The sequence below is a fragment of the Lepidochelys olivacea genome (assembly GCF_965140295.1).
Source record: "Lepidochelys olivacea isolate rLepOli2 genome assembly, chromosome: 18".
Classification (NCBI taxonomy): domain Eukaryota; kingdom Metazoa; phylum Chordata; order Testudines; family Cheloniidae; genus Lepidochelys; species Lepidochelys olivacea.
In genome coordinates this window covers 19,545,891-19,562,666 of record NC_140428.1, presented here as the reverse complement: position 1 = coordinate 19,562,666, position 16,776 = coordinate 19,545,891, and the positions used below count along the sequence as shown (strand labels likewise).

Here is a 16,776-nt window from a genome sequence, read left to right as displayed (position 1 = left end):
GTTTTCTAGAATAAACCGGCCTAAATAAGATTGGTCAAGGCCTAAAAGGTGGTCAGCAGAGCAGAGATGTGCAGGTTTCTCTAAGGGGTGGAGCTCATAGCTGAGCAGTTTTCACTAATTTGATCTGTTTTGGTTTCTTTTAGTTTTTTACATCGACACGATGAAGCTTTCTCTACTGAACCTCTCAAAAACAATGGCCGGGGGAGTCCTCTTGGGTTTTACCATGTTCAGAATGTAAGTGAAGCTTAGTGATTCTGTATGAAGCGTGAGTGAGTGTCCATAATACAGTGCTATTTTAGGCTGATTTCAGTGCTGGGGAATGCTTGTAGCCTTCCTGTCAGCCTCCTCAGTGAGGCATGTGCAGGAAAGCGGTGGGGAATACAGATGAATAAACAGAGGGGGAGTGATCAAATGAGTGATATAATTCTTTGTGTAGAGCATAATGCCTATTAGTAAATTACAGAGCATTTAAGGAAGTGTGTGTAGAGGCTATATGAATCTTCTCCCTTCCTTTAGTTCTGAATTCCTTGTGCTTCCATTTCACCCATCAGAATATTGGGAAGTGCAATAAAAACCTCTCTAGAGTTTGCATTACAGGGGAATAGAAAGTGTAAATGGGAAAAGCCATGTTCAGGCTTCCAAATTGATAGTGTGTAGTCTTACATGTAGGGCAACCATCTTGTTACAAATAGTTTCCTACTTTTTCTTAACTGACGAGTGCTTAGGTCCAGGGGATTTTTCTCCTGTAACTGTTAATTGTCATACCTTACTTCATTTCAGGTGTTAAGTATGTGCAGTGATGAGCTGCCAAAATCTTAAAAACTGGTTCCCTCCTCACCCCACGAGGGGGTCATTGCCCACCCCGTGGGACCCCTGCCCCATCCACCTCCACACCCCCCCAGTCCCCTGACTGCTCCCAGAACCGGGCAGGAGGGTCTCATGGGCCACCGTAGTGGGTGCCCACCCCACCCCTAAGAGCCAGAGGCACCTGCTGGGGGGTGAGGTGGGGAGTCCAGGCGGTGCTTACCTAGGGCAGTTCCCAGGAAGATCTGGCAGGTCCCTCTGGCTCCTATGGGTGGGGGAGCGTAGCTAGGCGGGAAGCAGAGGGAGCGGCCGCTCCCCCTCCGATCACATCAAAAGTGGCGCCTTAGGCGCCGACTCCCTGGGTGTTCCGGGGCTGGAGCACCCACAGGGAAAATTGGTGGGTGCAGAGCCCCCACCGGCAGCTCCCCACTCCGCGCCTGGCCCCAGCTCACCTCACCTCTGCTCTGCCTCTTCCCCTGAATGCGCCGCCCTGCTCTGCTTCTCCATGCCGCCCCCTCCCCCCCCCCGCGCGGCTTCTTGCGAATCAGCTGTTCGGCGGGAAGCCAGGGAGGGCTGAGAAGCAGGCCACGGCTTCCCACTCAAGCCGAGGGTGGTGGAGGTGAGCCGGGGTGGGGAGCAGTTCCCCTGCACGCACCCCCTCTCCCCCACCCCAGCTCACCTCCGCCTCCCTGGGCCTGAGCGGGAGCCGCTTGCTTCTCAGCCTGCCCTGGCTTCCCGTGCGAACAGCTGATTTGTGGGAAGCCGGGAGGGGGGAGAAGCAGAGCGGGCCAGTGTGTTCAGGGGAGGAGGTGGAGGCTGAGCGGAGGTGAGCTGGGGCCGGGGAGCTGCTGGTGGGTGCTCTGCACCCACCAAATTTTCCCCTGGGTGCTCCAGGGCTGGAGCACCTGTGGAGTTGGTGCCTAAGGTGCCACTTTTGGCCGGTCAAATTTAGAAGCCCTTTTAGAACCGGTTGTCCCTCCACCGGTTCTAAAAGGTCTTCAATTTTAAGCTTATCTAAAGTGGTCACTCTCCTTACTATTACCAGCAGGAGAGTGGGGTGGGGGGAGAGAACCTGGATTTGTGCTGGAAATGGCCCACCTTCCTTATCATACACATTGTAAGGAGAGTGATCACTTTAGATAAGCTATTACCAGCAGGAGAGTGGGGTGGGGGAAGAGAAAACCTTTTGAAGTGATAAACACCCATTTTTTCATGGTCTGTGTGTATAAAAATATCCTCACTGCATTTTCCACTTTTATGCATCTGATGAAGTGAGCTGTAGCTCATGAAAGCTTATGCTCAAATAAATTGGTTAGTCTCTAAGGTGCCACTAGTACTCCTCTTATTTTTGCGAATACAGACTAACACGGCTGCTCCTCTGAAACCTGTCACTGAGTATGTGGCTCCCTTTGCTGGGATTGGCTCTAGTCAAGCTATCAGCCAATGGATAAGAAATGTAGAACCCTGGACTCTAATCTTGGCAGTTGTAAGGTTTTCATTTGATCTCTGCCCTGACTCCTTTCCTTTCCTTTTTTGCTAGATTGCTGTGGAAGTGACAGAATCTTTCGTGGAGTACATCAAAACTAAGCCTATTGTGTTTGAAGTCTTTGGGCACTATCAGCAGCACCCTCTCCATCTGCAGGGACAGGATCTCAATAGGTATTGACCAGTTCAGAAGTACAAGTGTCCTTCCCCCTCATACTTCTCAGCGGAAGGAATAAATCTTGAATGGGAAGTAGACACCACATACCCCATCCCTTTGCTTCCTGAATTCCATGCCTCGCATGGAAGTCTTGCTACTTAGCATTTGTCCCAAGTGTGCCCTAAGCAGATTCTAATACTAGACAAGTGACAGCCCCGCTCACCCGCATAATGCGTGCCACGTAGGTGATAAGAATACATATTTAAAGCCAAAAAGAACCCTGTGCAAAATGAAACTTGCTTCAAACTCCTCATGACTTCCAGAAGCACAGCAGCCAAGGTTGCTGAGCACCTTAAATGTTCTGAGTCAGGGAAGGGTTTCCTAGTCCTCTTGCTCTTTGGTGTGAGGGGAAAGGATGATGCATGGATTCCTGGGTTTGGCTTGGATTGGTGGAGACAGTAGCTGCAAAGAGGAACCATATGCTGGTGTTAAAGGGAAGAACCAGCCGAGGTTTGTATCCTTGTATAAAGTCATTTTCAGGAAATGCATCTCTCTTCCTGTTTTCCCTTGAGTAGAGACTAGGGAAAGGGCAGTTGAAAATATTAAAAGGTAATCCATCTTTGCTTAAAGCTGTGCAAAATTGAGCTGGAATGGAAAAAGGGGGGTGTGTGTGTGTGTGTGTTGGAGCAGTGCAATGAGTCCTGGCTTATGTATGTTCCAGACATGTCCCATGTGAGATTAGGCACATCTGTACTTGTTACCTTCTTTGTAGAATGGAGGGTTGTATGTATCTGCCTCATAGGGTTGTGAGGCTCACTGTTTTTTTGTAGAGTGTTCAGAGATCCCTGGGTGAGAAACAGGTGAGAAACACCAGAAGTAACTGCTCCCCTTTCTCTGCAGCCCTCCTCAGCCATCCCGACGATTCTTTCCACCTCCCATGCCTCTCTCAAAGCCAGGTGAGAACAAACATGTTCTATGTAGGTGTCTGTAAACTCATCACGTAGAACTAGGGTGTGAAATATTCAGAACCGCAGTCATTTTGAAACTGAGAAATTAAATGAATAATCAGTGCAAAGGGCATTGGAACATCCTCGCTGGCTGTGTTCCTTCCCAGGTGTTCAACCTCATCTCAAAGCAAAAGCGTTTCTGAGGGCAGTCGGGGAGAGAGGTGCATCTATGAATCATTCTGCTCTGCTTTTTCTAATGTTGCTTGCACTTTCATGCACTAAGCCAACCTTGCTGAAATGATCCCTCAATTTTCTTTAATTTAACTGTGCATGTTGAACTTTTTTCTTTTTTTCCCCTCTGTCCTTTTATCTCCTTTCCCTTGTTCCCATCACCTGCTTATCTCCATCACTCCCATTTTTGTTCTCCATTCCCTTTTCAGACCATGAGAGAAAAATTGAGTTGATTAGGTATCTCATGTCTGGCTATGTAAATGTGCATGTGCTGAACACGCTGTCTGAGCACGCCAATGTGCTTGCATCCTCGGCTGTGGCTGCATTCCAGGATGGGGCTGACCAGCTGCCACCTTTTCTTTTTCTGCCTGTTCCCAGCTGTCAAAGCGAGCGGGTTCCCAAAAGAGATGGTTAGTAGTCAAATTCGATCTACGGTAGATGTAGAAATAACTCCTAATCTTGACCCCAAAGCAGTTTGTCCACACTTTTACCCTGTGGTGGGCTGAGTATCAGAAACTACCTTGGGTTCTGTGGTCGTTGTGGAGTGATGAAGCTTCTAGAATAAGCAACATCTAGTGTCTACAGCAGAATATGGGGAGTCTGAATTTGTATGCCACTCCCAGCTCTGCCACTGATTTATTGTGACTTTGTCACCTAACTGCTTAGTCTCAGTTGTCCCATCTGTAAAATAGGAATATTTACCCCTTGCCCTTTGTAAAGTGCTTTGAGATCATTAGGTGCAAAGTATTACATAGTAAGTTATAAAATTGAGGGGTAGAGGGCATTTTCTTTTGAGGTTCTGTAAAAATTCTCCTTCCTGCTTACCATTATCTAGCTTCATTTCCCCCCTACCTAAAAGTCAGCTGTTTGGGTTGGAGTAGACCCAATCTTTATCTTGCTGACCCAGCCCATGAATATTTTTAGAACAGGCCTGCGCATAAATTTTCAAACCTGACTTAGTGTGTTGGGTTTTCTTTTCTGGTGCAGCTGAATTCTTCTGCTTGGTTCAAACTTCAGTGGTCTGTGTCCCTGACCTTCCTCCTGACTAGCATCAACAGCTCTGAGTCCAGCTGTCATGAGCTCATGGATGCTATGAGCACAGCTGCAGCTGTTGTTTTGGTGGTATGGTGGGGGTGTAAGAGGGTGATGTCAGCTACTTAAGGCATGAATGAGGGAGAGCAAGTGATGTCACTGGAGCGCACTACCTAGCATGACAGTCTTGGCCTGCTGTGTACTTCTTTCATTCTTGTAGTAAAGTCTTTCTGCACCTTTGTGTTAACTATTCGGTTATCTGAACAAGGAGTAGACAGAACACAAATCTCATATTCTGAAAGAGATTACCTATCTTGCGTGCATACACAGGCATCTCAACTGACTAAGTGCCACCTGTAAAGCTGGATTTTTGTCTCTTATCAGTGGGTTGTAATTGAGATATTATGAAAATGAAGAGAGGCTGAGGCAGGAATGGGAGAACCTAAAGAACACTAAATTAAGGCTTATCTTCAATAAATGGTGGGATGGAGCCTTGAGAGGCTACAGAAAACATTGACTGTATTTATTAAAACAACTAAATAAACATTAAAACCAAGGGAATGGGGAGAAAGTTGCAAAGTTGAACACTCTCCTGTATTTAGGGTGCGGAGGAACAGAACCTGCATAAGTACCTTGTCCGCTCCCAAGAATAGAGTAGGGAGGCAAAGTGGAGGTAGGGGAAATGGTAAAAAGAAATTGTGTAAACGTAGGGCTTGTCTACATAGCCCTGCAGTTCAGACTACAGCCAGGTGAATTACAGGGTTGCACCAGTGTACTGCACTGTCGCTCACCCATGGGGATGCTATGGGTACAGAATAAAAGGTATCTAGGTGGCGTTAACCAAGGCCTAGTCTACACTAAAAAGTTCAACCGGCCCAGCAGTGTCGCTCAGAGATGTGAAAAATCCACACTCTGGAATGATGTAGGTAAGACAAACTAACTCCTGGTATAGACAGCACTAGATTGACGAAAGAATTCGGTTGACCTAGCTACTTCCTCTCAGGGAGAAGGATTACCTGTGCTGATGGGAGAACTCCTTCCATCAGCATAGGTAGCGTTTACATTGAAGCGCTGCAGCTGTAGTGTTTCCAGTGTAAACAAGCCCATAGTCCTGTTTTAAATAGGACTAAATTAATGCAAATGAGGTACCTTTTAATTCCACAGTATCTAGATGGGATAGTTAGAGCACAGCACACTAGTGTGCACTGCAGTTCACACCCCCGTAGTTTGAACTGCAGGGCTGTGTAGACATGGCCTCAAAGAGGGGAAGACTGGAGTATTGCTAGAACCTGTCCATTTCCTGTGATTACCAGTTACTAGAAGCACTATTTGTCCATTCAGTATTTGAGGAGTTAAGGTATCCCTGTAAAGCTAGTGAGTCTTGAAGCACTAATTTACTAGTAATACTGAAATATAGGAAGCCAAGGCTTTCAGGACTTTTGCTCAGGAATAACTCCTGTTAAATTCCCTTATGTGCATATGCCCATACTGTATGTTAGCAATCCCAGCTGCGTGTACTACTGTGTGCAGTAAAGTGAAGTCACTAACAGCAAGAATCATCTAAAATACCGACAGGTCCAGTAGAAAGTGCATCAACCTTAAATTTCTGCAGGAATCCTTGGGATCTTGACTTGCTCCTTTCATTCAGAGATTCAGAACTGTGATGCAGGAGTACATATGAACAGATCTAGACTCCCCTGAATTCCACACGTGCATGTTGGAACTCTTTAAAAACTGGTCTCAGTATAGGTCAGAAAGGACCTACGTGTTGGGATGTCGTTTTGAGAACACTCTGAAGCATCTGGCTTCCCTGCCACATTTAATGATTCTAAACTATGCTTTAGGTTAACCTGTTCCAAAAATGGATCTTTGAGGTGGCTTAGGATTCTCCCATGTATGAATCTGCAGAGGTTGCCTGTTTTCACAACTCTCTCCTAGTTAGAGTTCATTTCTTTCTTTGTAACCTGTCAAGTGCCAACATTTTGCCAAGCAGTAGTTTGGGGGAAAGTGCTATGAATGCCCACCTTTCCTTCATGGTGTGAATGGCCTAATGGGATCAGGTTTGTTAGAGCCTCTACAGATTATATAAAACATGTCCCTTACTGCACTAGGTAATGACCACCTATCTTGCAGGGTCTGGTGCAGTATTTGAGCAGTATAGGGGTGGTGGAAGGATTACACTTCCTTGTATTTACATGTAGGGAATTTAGTAATCCTTTCTCAGTTTTTGCTGGAGTAGTGAAATCTCTCAAACAAATAGTGCTTCATAATTGCCAGTCAGTCTCCTAACTGCTTGTAAAGTCACTTGGATTGGGGGAGCACTGTGGGTTTAAAACTAGACACCTTGGTTCCATAGACAAGCCTGTGACTGAAGTTTTCTTCCTGCCTTTTTGACTGCAGGTGTCTTTGCCATATGACCTGCACATACATAGGTAGAAATATTACACTGCTTTGATGTGATAAGAAGCACTGAAATTACATTGTGGAACCAAAGTACTGTAATAGCATTACCTGTGTGCAGTTTTTGTGAACAATTTTTGTATTCTTTTAAGTGCCAGCCACAAAGCTAAACACTATGAGCAAAACTAACCTGGGCCAGAGCATGAGCAAATACGACCTCCTTGTCTGGTTTGAGATCAGCGAGCTGGAGCCAACAGGAGAGTGAGTTCAACTTTTATCTTTCTTTTGAATAAAGAAGGAAAATGGCTTGTGGGAGGGAATCCCTTCATCTTTAGGTCTTTGATTTAGATCAGCCCAGGTTTATAACGTTTGGCTATTCTCATCTGTAAGATGCCTGGTTTTGTATGGAATAAAGTGGTCCCAATCCAGTTCCCAGTGAATAGGTATCAGCGACACAACTGGCATTAGTTGGCCCCATTGTTCGCAGTCTAATCAGAGTGGCCGAAGACTGAAGAAGTATGGAGAGTGACCTTCCTTCTCACTCCTAGATGCAATCCCTTCAGGTCAGCGGCTGGGTACGCTGGCAGAGCAGTGCCCAGGGGAAGCTTGTGCAGCTACAGATTATGTGACCTGGTCTCTTGTTAACTAAAGAGTTCAGTCTCCAGAGGTCAGTCCAACAAGAACATAAGAACGGCCATACCAGGTCAGACCAAAGGTCCATTTAGCCTAGTATCCTGTCTTCTGACAGTGGCCAATGCCAGGTGCCCCAGAGGGAATGAACAGAACAGGTCATGATCAAGTGATCCATCCCCTGTCGCCCATTCCTAGCTTCTGGCAAACAGAGGTTAGGGATACCATCCCTGCCCATCCTGGTTAATAGCCATTGATGGACCTATCTTCCATGAACTTATCTAGTTCTTTTTTGAACCTGTTCTAACAAGAACTATATTGAGTTTAACCCTGCAACATAGAGGGAGTTCCCCAACAGACCTTTGGGAACTACATTATAGGGTCATTTTGCAGTTTTACAAAGCAATGTTAATATGTGATGTGATACTTAATGATGATTTAAAGTCCAGTAGAGAGGCTGATTTTGGAGTCACTGGAAGCAGCCTTATTTTTATTAGGATATTCTACAGAAGAGTGTGTTGGTGGTAGAGCAAAGCAGCAGCATTATCTAGTGTCCTGCTCTGTTAAACGCACCTTCTCTAACCCAGGATGTTCATTCTTGTTTCACACAGATACATCCCTGCTATTGTTGACCACACTGGAGGTCTACCCTGCCAGGGGACGTTCTTGCTTCACCAGGTACTAACAGAGGCTAGAAGGGGGCAGCTAAAATACTTATCTCCTTTTGTGTGGAGTGGGGAGATGTCTCACGTACTGAATTTCACATTCATTTTATCTTTTAGTTCTATGTTACCACATACCTGTCTGTCTCTCTTACTATAGCTCTTGGGTCTTGTTGGTAGGAAGTTTGGCGTCTAAATTCTGCTCTTTCAAGTGTTTAGTCATATATATATTCCACTCCTAGTACTCATTCAAGATTGGAATCTTTTGACCAGCAGTGCCCTGTGGGGCTGCACATGCACCTTTAATGTCCTCATGCTCCTGTATCTAGGCATAGAGTGGTGCAGGCTCAGACACCACTTCGTTCCTTTTCACTGCCTCTGGCTGCGAGATGGAGCTCAGCAGTGTTTGCATCTTGATGCACTCTTCCAGAGAAACTTGAAGATATTTGTGTATATTAGTGTGTTAGCGATGGCTTATTTAGCATGGTTTCCCGTTAGCATGCTTGGGATGTTTACCTACCTTATTTGATTTTCTTTTGTTGTGAAGTTCTTCCTGGTATTGGGGCTTACGTATTGTCCCTCCTTTGAGGCAGTAACACCCATTAATGCTGGGCACACCAGATGCCATTTTTGTCTCCCCAACAAATGCTGTACAAATAAATCCTTTTCTAAAAGAAGTTGGAAGGTGAGAGGCATGCCTTAACCTTTCTTTGTTAGGCTGCTCCATGCAACCTGCTTCTGATTTGGACAGGGAGCCCCCTTAGACTAGTTCCATTTCAGTTCAGAAGTACCCCTGTAAATTCTATATCCACTGTCTCCCAGGCCCCATCTTCAGAAACTGTCCCGGTGTGGACTCATATCGGACAAAAAACAGATCTTTGGAGAAAAGGGAATATCTCCTTTGGGGCAGGTCCCCATTGGGAATACCCAGTAAAAAGAGGTCCACTCCCACTTTAAGGAGACTCCATGGCCCAAGATGGGTACCACTGGAGCTCTGAGGTTGCACAGTACTGGAACTCCAGCACCATCTCAAGAATATGCATACAAAGTGGTCATGTGCACACATCTGATTATTTCCTAGGGTTTGTGAGACTGACTCCTATATACCCTCAAGGTACATGTACCTTCCCTGGAAGTTTAGAGAGACTGTTCTAGGAGTATTTTGGGTGAAATAAACTTCCCCTTGTGGTATGTGAAGAGAACAAGATGAGTTCTGCTCTGTAATATGAAAAGATTCTTCCTGTATTAGGTTATATTCAGGGCCCAGAAGGGCATGCAAGTTTGTTTCCCATTATGAGCCTGCTGACAGGTGAGATTTACATGTTTATCTCTCAGCCATGGTTTCCCTATGGAAATGACTTAATGGAGTGATTTATTTAATTAAAAAAAAAAAAAAGAGAAAGTCTAAGCTGTGCCTTTTTAACTCCACCAGGGAATCCAGCGTAGGATCACAGTCACCATTATCCATGAGAGAGGCAGTGAATTGCACTGGAAAGATGTGCGAGAGCTGGTTGTTGGTGAGTATCCCCCTGTTGTTCCTTCCATCATCATCATGAATTACTGACTAGAGGTTGGGTAGTGTCACCTATTGAGGGGGATCCAGAGGGAAAAGCTCTTGGTTTGAGACTGACTGTTAGAGCTATAGGTCTTAACCTCCGGTATAAAATGCCATTTGGCAATGAGAATTCCTTCTGAGAGCCTTTCCGGTTAGGTTTAATTGGTACTGAAATTCATTTATCTTCAGGACGCATCAGAAACAAAGCCGAGGTAGATGAAGCTGCTGTGGATGCCATTCTGTCTTTGAATATAATCTCTGCAAAGTACCTGAAGTCTTCTCACAGCTCCAACAGGTAGGCAGATGTAAAGTCCTTTTGGGGCTATTTACATTACTTCTCTCCATTGATAAGCACCATGAAAGGAGGAAGAACAGCATTTCACCTGGGAGTTGAAAAATTGAAATTTAAAATACAAGGACAATCCCGTGGGTGAATCAGGCAGCCATGCACATCCCTACATTACAGTGGGAACAAGCATACAGCGATCTAACAAAGCCTGTTGTGTTAAAACATTACTCCTGCTCTGATAAACTCTTAGTCTGTGCTTTTCAGTGCCACTGGTGAGTCACGGGGGTGAGAGGCGGGGGGTGAAGTGTATTTATGCAGATGTCACAAATTGGCTCCTCTAATGTACTTGTGTATTGTGATATCAGAGCAGCCTTTAAGCAATGTTTCATTGGAGCTCTGGCGACCTGCAATCTTCATTCTTACATCCAGTGAGGCTCTAACTCTCAACAGTTGCTCTGAGCATCACTTATCAGGGACAGAGGTATCCTCCCCAAGTGAATATTCTTCACTGTGGGACGGGGCAGTCTTTCCAGGGAGGATTTGTGGCTCAGGGTGTCCTTGTGGGGTGCATTGTTAATGAGATTTCATGAACTGTATAGTCCTGTGCTTCAGGGTCTGCAATGAAGGGCTGCAAAGCAGAATTCTGTATTGTGGGCAGAGCCCCTCCCTTCCAGAACATCAGCCAAGTCACTGACTCCCTCTCTATTTCTGTCAATTTCTGGGAAATCGGGAGGAAAACACACACCTTTCTGAAAAATCAGATTCTGCATCCGATTTTAAGGCAGGGGGTGGGGGAGGACATGATTTGCAGCCTGCCTGCCATCAGTTTTCAATAGTCTAGGTGGAGAAAGTAATTCCAGATTACTCTGGACTTTGTGTTGTCACTAACTGGGTTTGGTGCTGTCCCCTAGTGTCAGTGAGTACTGAATTTTGTAACTCTGGTATTTTGGCTATTACTATCTAATGTCTCATCTCGTGCAAGGTGAAAATAAAACTCCAAAATATTGAGTAACTTTTTCTAGGGGGAGTAAATCCTTTCTATAAAGGAGGAGGGAAGTGGGGAGAAGAAACAGGGCTTACATGGAGATTTTACCTCTTGTCTTGTAAGAAATCTGAAGGGCACTCTGTAATAGAAAAATTGCTCTGTGTGGGCTGACATTCACGGCTGACATCTGCTGCCAGTGTTCACCACTGAATTCTTTCTCTCTGATAGTCATAGAATAAGTCTCTAAATTCTCCTGGTAGTCAGCCTAGGTATTTTATGCTGACTATTTCTTAAAAACAGGCAGCAGTGAGCATGACTATTAATGTGGGCCTTGGAAAGCTTTAGAACGTGCACAGCTGTCAGTCAAAAGGGAATAAAGCTTCAGGAGAGATGGAAAGGCACCTTAAAATCATTTCATAGCTCTGATGGAGGGATTCGTATAACCCCACTGATAGTTGTTGTTTATACATTTTAATGTGATTTAATTTTTAGCATCTTGGCATTGACCTTTCAGCATAACTGGACTGGGAGGGAACAGTTGCTTCATTCCCATCTGATCTACTTGACTTGCGGTAGATTTTCACATCTCCTCCCTTGCTCCTTACTTCCAAATAAATTGCAGTATGGCCCCAAAAATCTCTATCTAGGTTCTTGGAAGTGGGATGGGGGTGAGTGAGGGCTCCAGTAGCACTTGTGTATAGTTGATACCCTGTCTGTCTCCAAATGCCAGAGTTTGGTTTCTAGGTGTGTGGAGGGGTGGGGAGCAAGGAGGGGCCAATGCCACAGTCAGGGATGTGTGTTCTGTTTGCTCACCGTCTGCAGACTTGTTTTCTGGTTGCTGTTTTTTGTCTGCTTGTTCTTCTCCTTTCAGCTGTTGCTTCTCTGTTCTGCCTTTTGCTGCACTAACAAAAGCTCTTTCTATGTTTTTACAGGCTCTTTCTTGATAAGGATATGCCTAGGTATTTTCTGTTTGTTTCCTTTTGCACATAAAGGTTCTTGTGGAATAGAATGCTTTATGTCTCACTTGTGTTGCTGCCTTTTTAGTTTTTAGTGGATTTTGTCAGCAAACCTCTTGGCTCTTCTGGGAGTGGCACATTTCCTCCTCCCTTGTGTGCTGGGAATTAGTGCATGTACAGTTCAGTAGGTGAACACATGAAGACAAATTTCCTTCATTGTTCAACAGACAGAGCTTACAATGGTCCTTGCTTCATTCTTTCAAAGGTATAAACAGAACATAACTCCTCCCCCCTTCTCCTCCTTTGTCCGTCAGCAGACAACCATGGCCAGCATTTAGTATCTCTGACTACTTGTAACATATTTGCTACATTGGAAGTCCCAGGACCGGGGCTGAATGGCCAGGTTACTGGTTCAAATCTAGCCCAAGATGATAGTGAACAAAGCCTGTTGCCATCAGGTGATGGTTTGATGGCATTCAATTCTTAATTTGTTGTTGCATCCTGAAATTCTCATTGCAGTGGCTATTAATTGGCCTGCCTAGGGGCTGAGAAGCCAAGAATTGAAAGGAGACACTGACTAGTCTCCCCTCTGACAAGTGCTTCTCCAGTTCATGGCTAAGGCTTGCTGGCTGAGCAGTGTGAGGGAACTTGCACTGCTGCTGCCTATACTCTAACACTAAAGTTCACTTTAAAATGGAATCTAAATCAGCCTTAGATTCCCATTTCAGCTTCTACCTTCTTCCTTGCTTTGCCTTGTTCTGCCCTCCTCTTGCTCCCAGGTATCACTTGTCACCTGCTCTCTGTATTGAAAGCACAAGAGGTTTGCTCACTTTGAGTTTTTGTTTGTTTGCCTCCTTATTTGTTTTAGCAAGATCTGGTTTGGATGAGGTAGGCGTATATGTATTCATCCCACGACCAGAACAAATGTAGTAGCGTGACTGTTGAAGTCTCACTTTCACTTGGCGATTGGGATTGCACTGACTTGTTCACCCACATTTCCTCACTTTGCTGATGTAGCTTTGCCCTACTGAGCAATGATTACTCCTGTCTCTATTCTTTGGGTCTTAATAAAGCTGTGGAGTCAGTTCTATTGACCAGCACAGACCACAAAGCTTGTGGGGGAGTTTTAGTGCACTTGCCGTCCATCTCTGGAGACCTGATTTACATTTGAGTTCTCAGCCTGAGGAGTTTAGTGAGCTTGATCCAGTCCCTGTTTTTACTCCCATGACAAACAATGTGTGCACCTGATGGTCCATATTCAGAAGTGGTTCTTGACTCACATGGAAGAGGGGGTATTGCAGTTGCTGATTGAGTGGCACTTTGTGAGTGAAGCCCATGCAACACTTGCCTGCACTCTGCCCTCTTCCATCAATGCTACATCTGCTTCATGAAAATGAAAATTCACCTTTGCTAGTCCGAGGTACCCAGGGTCTCCATTATGGAGTTATAATTCTCCTCTGGGGCAAGGCACTGACTGACCATAGCACTGATTAGTGCACGTTGTCTGACTGCATTAATGTGGATTGCACGTTTTGGCACCAACTTCTTAGACATTATATGGACCGCCGAGTAACTGACCATTTGAGGGCCCAGCAGGAAGAAGCTCTACACCAAGCTGAGTGCAGTAATTACCATGCTGCACTTTCGGCTGAGAAGTGAGGGATAAGAGCATCAGAGTATGGGTAAGGGGGACCCAGTCTGAATTTTCTCTGTCAAGCAATCCAGAGCAGCACGTACTTTGGCTCAGAAGAGTTACCCTTCAGCTACAGAAGCAGAAGTGCAAAAGTCTCCATCAAAATGGGGGTGGGACAAAAGATTAAAATACAAGGGTTCAATTAACACCACTCTGTAAAGGATTAGAAGACAAGCTGCTTTCTGTCCCTGATCTCTTGTCCTGGCTGAGAAGTGAGGTCCCCTTACACTGTAGTGCCCCTCAGATCTCCGCTTCTCTAGGCTTCAGCCCCTGCTCCTTTGGCACAGGGCTCTTCCGGGGCACTGTTTTTCTTCCTTTAGTTAAGGCAAGCCAGGCAGCATTTTTTTTTTTAAAGATAGAATGTAATGGTATTGAGCACCACTGGATTGGATTGGCTGATTGTATCGCCCTCATGGGCTACTGAATCCCCTTTGAGCTCTGTGGACCTATGTAATCCATCTAGGGAGAGGGGGGATTTATAGGATGCTAGTTTTAAGTCTGGCACTCCTGTCTCTGCCCTGTCTGCTCTCAAGTTATTTCTCATCCTGCCTTTTTTTGTCTGTTTCTTTATTTTGTTTTCTCTCTAATTTTGCCTCTAGTTTCTTTTCCCATCTTTCTGGAGTAGCTCTGGGCACCAGCACAGGAGTTCTTTACAGGTGGAGCTGGCTTATAGAATGCAACTTTACTAGGCTCATAACACATGAGTATACCTCTTCCTTGCAGCCCGTACTCACAATTTGTTAATGGAGGGGGCTGTCATACCTAGACCACTTCTCAGCTACTGATGTTTGGGGAGGGGGCACTCGGGAGTGTGGGGGGGGGATGATCAAAGTGAGATTACAAGAGACCTTTGTGCAGCAGGCCACAGCTGCCCTTCTCCCTGCACACCCAGTTGAAAAATCTTTCTTATTTCAGCTTGTAATTAGTCTGCAAAGCTTCACCTGAGGGATAGGTTGGAGTGGGTATGAGAATAGTTTGGGAATAAACAGCTTGTGTTTCCTTATAGGCTTACAGGAGAAGATATCCTTGTTGCCTTAATTAAAGACTTAGACCAGTTTTGGAGTTATTCTGATCGCCTGAAGAAGCTATTGTGTTTTATTGCTTAGTGCTACCGGCTTCTCTCCTGTTTTGTGAGCCTGATCAGCACTATGGTGTATTCCTGTATGCCACCCCAAAACATACCTCAGACTAAGGACAATGGTTACAGAAAGAATCCTTCCATGTGTCTTGGAATCCTATCCTAGGCACTTGGAAAGAGCTGAATCCATTTTTAAACTGTCCTCTCATCCCAACTTCCCCTATGGTTTTATGGTGCTTTTTTTTCCCTTGTCTTTTCTTCTACAGTCTCTCAATTCAACCCCTTCCTCTGAGCTTTAAGAGGAGTCTTCATCTCATAACAGGCCAGGGCACATTCAACTCCAAGTTAATTTAAATGTAGATGGATAGTCTTGGATGCTTCAGGAAGCTGGTGGGTAAGGACATCCTGGAGCTCTTCAAATGTTGGTAAAGATGGGGCTTTACTACAGGTGTTCGCTGTCTAACCAATCCTGCTTAATAAAAAACGCATCGTTAGATGGAGTCCAGGAGGAGGCACTTCGCTCTCATTTGCAGTGGAGACAGAGGTGCTTTTACTATTAAGCTTTTGTTTTACTTTCTTCAGGACTTTCTATCGTTTTGAGGCTGTTTGGGATAGCTCCTTGCATAACTCCCTTCTCCTCAATCGAGTGACACCCTATGGAGAGAAGATCTATATGACTTTGTCTGCATATCTGGAGGTGAGTATACTGTGCCCCACAGCTCATGTATGGAATTGGATGGAAGGAAGCAGCCAGTATAGTAGGTAATATGTGTCCTAGATAAAATTGTGCTTAATACAATGTGATCATTCCAGAGGATGCAGCTAGAAATCTAGCTAGCAATGTGTTTTGTTTTGTTTTTTTGGGAAAAAAACAAAAAACAAAAAACCCCAAACCTGATGAGTAATGCACTACTTAATTTGAGATATCGTGGAAATTGTGAATCCCACAATATTAAGCTTCCACTGCAATTTTGTCAGCCACCTGGCTGACAGTGGGAGTGGGTTTTCCAAGTTGTTGCAAATAATCAAGGTCCATTGCTACTTTTCTCTGATTTTCCCTATCGTGTCCGCAACTCAGCCACAATTATTTGACAGTCATCCCACAATTCAAGTAGGGCCTTAATAAAGAAGAATAAACAATGTCACGACCAAGACAGTGAAACTGAATGTTTTGGTATGTATGGATGTAGGCCCGCAGACATCATTTGCTTGGTGTTTGAGAGCCATTTGTTTCTTTGTTCTAGCTTGACCACTGCATCCAACCAGCTGTGATTACCAAGGATGTCTGTATGGTCTTCTACTCACGAGATGCCAAGATCTCACCACCGCGCTCGCTGCGCAATCTCTTTGGCAGTGGCTACTCCAAATCCCCAGACTCGTAAGTTTAATCGGCAATTTCAGTTGCTTTTGATTAACAGCAGAGTGTAGTTCTTCTATTATATGATCCTATAGGTGCTCCACCATAGGATGTGCATGCGCTTGTGTGCTCTCAACTGGAGATCGTAAAGTGGTGTCCATAGGGTGGCCAACTTTCTAATTTGTGAAAACAGGACACTGAGTGCTGGAACCTCCCCTGCTCCTTTCTCCACCTCTTCCCCTAAGGCCCCGCCCCCTGCTCTGCCTCTTTTCCCCTCCATCCCCTGCTTGCTGCTCTCTCCACCACCCTCCCCCTGCCCGCTGAGCAGGGCTCTAGGGGTAGAGGAGTGAATGGAGAGAGCCAGGCTCCGGGGGTGAGTAACTTGGGCAAGATGGGGGAGGGAGAGCTGCACTTCGAGGGTGGGGGTGAGTAGGGCAGGGGAGGGAGAGCTGCACTCGGGGAAGGATGGGAGCTGACGGGTACCTCTCCGCTGGAGCTGTTGCTGAGTGCTTGCC

General features: G+C 45.4%; 1 protein-coding gene across 6 annotated transcripts in view; it reads left to right on the top strand.

Moving 5' to 3' along the window:
• KIF1B (kinesin family member 1B) overlaps positions 1–16,776 on the top strand; it is a 149,153-nt gene that overhangs the window by 112,642 nt on the left and 19,735 nt on the right. For all 6 annotated transcript variants that reach the window (XM_084651857.1, XM_084651861.1, XM_084651856.1 and 3 more), the window contains 9 exons: positions 144–234; positions 2,345–2,463; positions 3,347–3,402; positions 7,209–7,317; positions 8,298–8,364; positions 9,781–9,865; positions 10,093–10,198; positions 15,487–15,601; positions 16,149–16,282. In XM_084651857.1, the coding sequence (XP_084507983.1) occupies positions 144–234; positions 2,345–2,463; positions 3,347–3,402; positions 7,209–7,317; positions 8,298–8,364; positions 9,781–9,865; positions 10,093–10,198; positions 15,487–15,601; positions 16,149–16,282 (882 nt within the window). The remainder of the gene's footprint in view (positions 1–143; positions 235–2,344; positions 2,464–3,346; positions 3,403–7,208; positions 7,318–8,297; positions 8,365–9,780; positions 9,866–10,092; positions 10,199–15,486; positions 15,602–16,148; positions 16,283–16,776) is intronic.